The 7,797-nt window shown below is 40.0% G+C and overlaps 1 protein-coding gene and 1 long non-coding RNA gene across 2 annotated transcripts in view; one reads left to right on the top strand and one right to left on the bottom strand.

Annotated features, from left to right (window-relative positions):
- AIFM1 (apoptosis inducing factor mitochondria associated 1) overlaps positions 1-5,781 on the top strand; it is a 34,227-nt gene extending 28,446 nt beyond the window's left edge. Inside the window, 4 exon segments of the mRNA XM_006912498.3 lie at positions 1,724-1,866; positions 3,306-3,430; positions 4,977-5,173; positions 5,511-5,781. Of these exon segments, the coding sequence (XP_006912560.1) occupies positions 1,724-1,866; positions 3,306-3,430; positions 4,977-5,173; positions 5,511-5,582 (537 nt within the window). The 3' untranslated portion in view covers positions 5,583-5,781.
- Positions 1-7,797, bottom strand: part of LOC112480259 — a 23,970-nt gene that overhangs the window by 13,740 nt on the left and 2,433 nt on the right. The gene's annotated exons all lie outside the window — the stretch shown is intronic.

Here is a 7,797-nt window from a genome sequence, read left to right as displayed (position 1 = left end):
GACCAGTCATGGTTCCTTGTCCCCAGCCTAGGAGCAAGTGTGCCCAGTGGGGTGCTAAAGCGCATCAGTAACTTATCCCAATAGGATTGGAACATTTGGAGGCCAAGTGTAGAGAACAGAAATTTGTGAATAGCTTGATTTACAAAATCAAGTATGGTCTCACACTGCAAGCTAGTGATGAAGGAAATGAACACCGTGCATACCTATAGAACTAGCATTCTTCTGGTGTTATTGTTGTTGGAAGTGTACACAGCTTTCAGACTAATCTGTTTTCCTTGCCTGAACTTGAGTCCAAGAAATGGAGGATAAGGCTATTTCATGACATTCTCTATAAAGGAAAATTACTCGTTTTCATTTTTCCTTGAATACTATTTTTTAAATAGTTTTTAAAAATCTGTTATTGTATGTAGAAACCATGAGGTAATTTCCCCATTAATAGATTGTTACAAGTTTATCGTGTTTGATTATGGACTCTGCAACTAAGGACATAGGAACTTTGAAAGGTGTTTTTCCCTTACAGTTTTCTTTTTCAATAAAGCATACTAGATTTTTCAAAACTTGTTATAAAAGCAACACACACTCAATATGGAAGGTAGACAAGAAGGAGAGGGGGGGGAAACCACCTGCACAATCACTGGGTTTTTTTTTTTTTTGGTATATTTCCTTCTCTTCATTTTCTTGCACATAGGCATTTTTTCTTTATTGCAGACAGTCATAGCAAGCATACTATGTATAAATATTCATGTTCTCCTCTTTTTTACATAACATAATGTTAAGTACTTCCCACATTGCTTCAGATTCTATAAACAGTTTAATAACTGTATAATATTCCATTAAGTGTGTTTTATAGTTCAGTATTGCTCACGTGTTGGATTTTTAGGGCATCATATATACACTATCAAAAACAGCTGAGATTCCATTAAAAAAAAAACTACTCTATGCCTCCACAAACCTAACCTAAACTTTGTATGCTCCACACTATAGCATTGTATGCTTCCCCAACTAGGTTATACACTCCTTGTGGGCAAGGTAGTCCAAATAGCCACAAAGGTGAGCAAAGGGTTAGAGAGCTCATATACCACCTCCTTTGTGAAGCTGGCCTTGTTCACCTCTGGCTGTGGGTTCTTTCTCTCCTTGAAACACTGAACTCACTTAATCTGTACCCCTCACATTGCACATTGCTTGTTTACATTGCACTGTAGTGAGGAGCAATGCTGCACCTTCTTCAACTAGGTTATACACTTGTAGGCAAGGTCTGTGTCAGGTTTGTCTCAGCAACCCAGACAGTATAATGCTTTGTACAGAATAAGTACTCCATAAATATTTGTTGAACAAATGAACAAATTCTGAACAACCAAAAAATTTTATCTTGGAAAAGATTTCTAGATAATAGGCAGTCACATCTAAAAACTGGTTTCCACACATAAGAAAGAATATTCTGCAAATCATCGTTTTCTGTTAAGGGCAGGATGAGATGAAATAAGTATGAGCTGGAGCATACAAGGTTTAGGTTAGGTTTGTGGAAGCATAGAATAGTTTTATGTTTTTTTTTTTTAATGGACTCTCAGCTGTTTTTGATAGTGTATATATGATTCTGGCCTATAGGTGGAAAACATTAATTAGTTAACATCACAAGCATTTTTTTTGAGCCCCAAAAGTTTTATGTTCTGTCTTTAACTTGCTTTTTTTATCATGTGCTCATGTAATGTATTTGTCTCCAAAGGCAGGAGATGCCGCATGCTTCTACGATATAAAGTTGGGTAGGAGACGGGTAGAGCACCATGACCATGCTGTTGTGAGTGGAAGATTGGCTGGAGAAAATATGACTGGAGCTGCTAAGCCATACTGGCATCAGTCAATGTTCTGGTAACAGTTTTGTGCCTTTAGAACTCAACTGATTAGAATACAGAATTAATGGAACCAGAGTCATAGTTTGGTTTCTTTGTGGGCCAGTTAGCTTTATACAGAGAGGAGGAAAGTTCTATATTGTGTCCATGCATTCTATCCCAGAGTGGCATTCTGGTAAAAGTATCCCATTTGGCATAAATTAGACTAGGTGAATGAATGGGGAGGGTATCAGCACTTCTGGTAAAATAGTTCAGAGTTCAAACTATAGTAGGTGGTAGAAAAGTGTACTCTTAGGTATAGACAGCAGTATATTTTAATTTGTTCTTTGCTGCTAATCTCAATGAGCCCAATATGCTGACAAAAAGGCACACTGCTTATATGTAACCCTTAAAATCAGGAGTTCAAAGTCAGGCATATAAGGAGCGCTCCGGATAGCAAAAAGTTAGCAATGGACATTCCAGAATACCAGAGCTGGCTTTATGTGGTACATTCGCATCTTGTTGATTTGAAAGATGAGGTACATAAAAACTTCAAGATTTTAGAAACCTCACAACAGGGAAATTCTCAGCTGATGGGAGCACATTTTAGGATGATCACTCACAGTTTTATGAGTGGGCAGTAAAAACAATGAATGGATTTCAGGGTCAACACATGTAAGATAATACGTTTAGGGAAAAAAATAGTCCATAGCTATAGAATTGTCAGTCAGGTCCCAGGAACAGAAAGCAGGAAGTCATTGTAGACTGTTCCTTAAAGACACCAATCTAATGAGCTTCTGTGGCCAAAAAGATAACAAAATGTAGAGCACCAGAAACAAAACAGCTTAAGTAGCCTAGATGAGTACAAAACGATGGTGTATCTGTGCTGCAAATATTCTGTGAAGTTCCTAGCATATTAAGAAGAGCATGATGATGATAGGGAAAGTTTCCAAGAAGAATAGTTAAAACAAAATGACCAAGTGGGTGAAGGTGCTTCTTTATAGAAATCATTCTGGCCTTGAAAAATGAAAGCTAAAAGGAAATACTGTCAGTTAATGAAACCATAAAATATCTCAGATTCTGAGCTCCATAAATATGGAACACTCTTTAAAGCTTCTCAAAGGTAGTTTTAGGATGAGTTAAAGGAAGATAATGAACAGTCAATGTGGGGAACCCATCACTCCCCAAATGTGGTATGAGATAAAAGCGTGAATAAATTGAAAGTGTAGATCATTGTATGGATATATGATATGTATAATGGCTTCTTAAGGAAAATAAAAGTTGCTTGAGATAATCATGCTTTCTCACAGTGGTCCCCAAATGCCCTAGCAGGCAACAGATCAATTTGGCATTTCTCTTCTTGTTGCACATACCAAGTTCTTTGGTTGGCATGGAAGTGCAGTATCATGGAGAAAATGTCTCATCGTGTCATTCTTTACAGTCCCGTGACAGAACATCCTCTTCTCTCTCTTTCCTTAGGAGTGATTTGGGCCCTGATGTTGGCTATGAAGCTATTGGTCTTGTGGACAGTAGTTTGCCCACAGTTGGGGTTTTTGCAAAAGCAACTGCGCAAGACAACCCAAAATCTGCCACAGAGCAGTCAGGTAAGGAAAACCAACTGCTTCTCTTGGAAGAGTGTTGAAAAGCAGTGGTCCAAAATCTCCTGAACAAGGGGTTTCTTTATTGGACAGTGGGGGGTTCTATCAGTGAAAGTCTCTCTTCGTGTGTCCTTTGAAATAAACCACACCCAAAGCCCTCACTCTTCAGTGGTCTGAGAGCTGGCAAAATAAAAAACCCTGGTCAAAGCATAGGCATAGATACTGTGGGTCTCCATCCTAGACAGTGGACAGTGGCTAGATCAATGACTCCATTATTTAATTTGTCTCTAGGGAATAGGAAGACCTGTGTGATGAAGAAAACCTGAACTTTTTAGATGTTTTTGTTTTGTTTTGTTTTGTTTTGTTCTGTTTCTTCTTGATAATTCTAAGAACTAGACCTGTAGGCCTGAGAACCTTAGTTTAGGACCTGCTATCCTCCATGGGCTCTAGGCAGTAAAGAACGGGTCCGAGTAATTCTTGAGCTGCCTCTAATTCCATTTGTCAGACCTTCTTACCATGTTTTCTTTAGACAGGAGGTACCTCTTAGAATGAACTTCTCTCCCACAGCCATCTCTTTCATTAACTCCTAGGCCTATTCTCTCTCCCTTCCGTGGCCTTGGCTGAAGTTGTTTAACCTCTGTGTCCTCTTAATCAGAGGCATTTCAAGGGCAAGTTGCTCTTTGAGGAGAAAGTAAGAAATTATATGGATATGTAGGTTCTTTCCTTGTGCAATCCAAGTAGATTACATATACCCACTCCTTAATTCTACCTCCCCTGGGAAGTGGATCCAGGAAAGAAACTCAGGGACTTAAAAAATCCAGGTCACTACTCTTTCCAGTGGGCAGTATTACTTGAAGTCTGGTCGTTCTCAGAAAATAAGGTGCCCCCTCCCCATACCACCACCCCCTGCCAAAAATAAATACCACCACTATGTTTTTTTCCATATGGAAATGCCTTCTCCTGCTTTATCCAGAGTGTCTCTCTAGCAGCACCGTACAGTAAAACTTTCTGCTTTGATAGCATTATTCTATCTCTGCTCGGTCCAATACATTAACCACTAGCCACATGTGGCTATTTAGCACTTGAATGTGGCTAGTGCAAATGAGGAACTGAATTTTACATTTTATCTAATTTTAATTAAAATATCTTAAATTTTAATTAATTTTAATTAGGAAAGCTATATATGGCTAATGGCTACTGTACTGGATCATGCAGCTCTAGAATGTTTCTTAGAGGACAAGAGCCAGTCTTTTGCAGTTTGAAGAAATCCAAATACCAGAAAATATCCAAGTATAAATTTAAAATGTGATAGTAAGGGAGGGAAGTTTGGGGTCAGACTGATGCAGCGCCCAGGAGCTGGCAAGGAAGAGTTTTCATTGCCTTCATCAGTGGAGATGAGCTGAAGAAGGCCAGCATTTACTGAGGGGGTATAGGAAAACAAATCATCTAGAAGCAGCTTGAAGCAGATGTCCAAAGATACTTTCCTTCCAGAATTTCCCAAGCTCATAATTACTTTGTTTTCTTTCGACTTTGTTTTGGGGTTTGGCCACAGGGACTGGTATCCGATCAGAGAGTGAGACAGAGTCTGAAGCCTCAGAAATCACCCTTCTTCCCAGCAACCCTGCAGTTCCCCAAGCCCCCGCCCAGGGGGAGGACTATGGCAAAGGTGTCATCTTCTACCTCAGGGACAAAGTGGTGGTAGGGATCGTGCTGTGGAATATCTTCAACCGAATGCCCATAGCAAGAAAGGTAGGTGCCTATCAGAGCTCTTACAGCAAGATGGGAGGTGCAGGCTGGAAAACGCTCCTGTGACTTCATCAGCTGCCCTACTATGCACTGCCCACCTAGGTCAAATTGTGCCTGAGCAGAACAAAGGTATATCCTTGGCTCAGGAATGTTTCTTTTTCACTCAGAACCTGGCTGGGTGGCCTGGGAGTCGGCACATGCCTATTTAGGGTTAGTAGAAAGCTGTTCCCACAATTCTCTTCAGGTGTGATGTGAAGACTGGCCCAGGCTGCGCCATTGTGTGCCTGGGCTTGAATGCACGCAGAGTGAGTTAGTGATCGACTGTTCCTCTCTCCCTCAGATCATTAAGGATGGCGAGCAACATGAAGATCTCAATGAAGTAGCTAAACTATTCAACATTCATGAAGACTGAAGTCCCCCGGTGGAATAGGCAAACACTTTGCTGTCTCTGACAGCAGTTTGTATGGCTAAAGGAACATTTTTTTTTAATTCATCAGACTTCCTCTGTGTGTATGAGTGTGAATGATCAAGTCTTTTGTGAATATTTCAATCACGTAGGCAAATTCTTAATGTTCACATCACTAAATAAAACCTGATTCTTCTAAATTAAATCCTGCTCTCTTTGAAAGGGAACGGGTTGGGTGAAAGGAGGAAAGGTCTGCATATTAAAGAGCAAGCAAATTGGAGTTACTACCAAATGCATGACTTTTCTCAGTGTTGTATTCCCTGTTCCACACTCTACACTTCTTTCAGTTCCCTGAACTTCTCTCGCCTCTCCGGACCTATCTATAACAGACATGCTGTGGCTTTTGCCTACAGCGCTTGACCCTTCTTCCCTTCCCTAGGGAAGATCCTGTCTCTATAATGCTTTCCTAGCTCTTCTAAGACTATTCCTTGCTTGTCTGCCTAGTGGTCTGTGGCTTCCTGGAAGCCAGAACCTTGCTTTAATATCTTGCTCTTGGTTATATCTCCAGAGCTTAGCATAAAGTCTGGCTCACAGTAGGTGCTTAGTAAATCATTGTTGAATGAATGAACACATAAACATGGAATAGACTTCACTTTATCTGGAACAATATCTGTATGTACCCCCCATCCCAGAATTGAATTGGTCCTGCAGGGGCCCAGAAAGGACATTTACTGCAAACGGAAACAAGGGTTCAAAAACCTGGTGCTTTGTGGCTAAACCTGGAGACTGACTCCTTGAGGGATCATGAGTTCTCAATTCCTCTGCCAGCTGTCCTCCAAACAGTGGAGAGGACAGAAATAAACCCTCCACTAACTCCTTTTATCTAAAATAAGCTTATAGGCATACCTCACTTTACAGATAGTACCTGGGAATATAAGTCAGAGTTTCATAAATCAGCTCTTTTTTTTTTTTTTGCATTTCAAATTACTTAACTTTTAAAATTCAAATCTTATTTCAATTAAGAGAAATTATTACTATTTTCAAGAGTCTAACTGTGAATCTTTTTGTAAAGAGAAAATTATGACCAGCCTAGATGAATTTTTTCATGTTGTGTTTGTTTAAAGAGGGTTGAAGCTACAACAAAATCCCTTCTGAACACTAGAACAAGACAAATGTTCACATTAAGAATGAGCTGAATTAGAACAGTTCTTATTACATGTGTACAGGTTTGGTGAAATATAATCTGACACATGACATCCAAATCTGTAGGTACAATACTCATCTAGTATCCTGTGAGACAGGACTCATTTGTACAGTAATCATCGCTGCTTACAAAGATGCTGTTCTTTGAGTGCCTACTATGAGCCAAGTGGATGTTATAAGAGGAAAATAGAGAAAACATGGTTACTTCTCTAAAGGAACTCCTGGTGTCAGTGAGGAAGGCAGACACGTGAATTCAGAAGAATAATATAGTGAAATGTGTCCTCAGAAAGACACAAAGTACCGTGGACACACCAAGAATGGAGAGCAACCAGAGCATCCATGCTTAAGTCTACCACTGCTGCTAGATCACTTCCTAAAGCATCATTTGGTCCATGTCCCTCCCACCGCACCCTACCTCACCTCGTTTACATACAGCGACTCCCTGTTACCAACCACATCAAGTCCAAAGTCTTCTATAGCTCTCCTGATCTCAGCCCACTCTGTCATGTCCAGTCTCCTTTCCCATGACTTCATACGCACATGTATGTGCACACATAAACATCTGGTTTATTGCCACCCTTAAGTTCTTCACATCTGGAACTCCATCCCAATATCCTTTTACCTATCCAGATCCTGCTCATCTTTCAAGGCCCAAATGAAATCCCACCTTGCTCTTGAGGTCATATTCATAAAATCCTCTTTAAGTCCAAGGTCTTTGAGTTTAGTTCCTATGTTTTCTTCTATGCACTTTATTGTTTCAGGTCTTATATTCAGGTCATTAATCCATTTTGAGTTAATTTTGGTGTGTGGTGATAGACAACAGTCTAGTTTCATTCTTTTGCAGATGGCTTTCCAGTTTTCCCAGCACCTTTTATTGAAGAGGCTTTGCTTTCTACACTGTACGTTTTGGGCTCTTTTGTCAAAAATTATTTTTCCATATCAACATACATTTACTTCTGGACTCTTGATACTGTTCCACTGGTCTGTGTGTCCTATTTTCTGCCAATATAATGCAATT

This window comes from Pteropus alecto, unplaced genomic scaffold (assembly GCF_000325575.1).
Source record: "Pteropus alecto unplaced genomic scaffold, ASM32557v1 scaffold145, whole genome shotgun sequence".
Lineage (NCBI taxonomy): Eukaryota > Metazoa > Chordata > Mammalia > Chiroptera > Pteropodidae > Pteropus > Pteropus alecto.
This window is presented reverse-complemented; position numbering and strand designations above follow the sequence as displayed.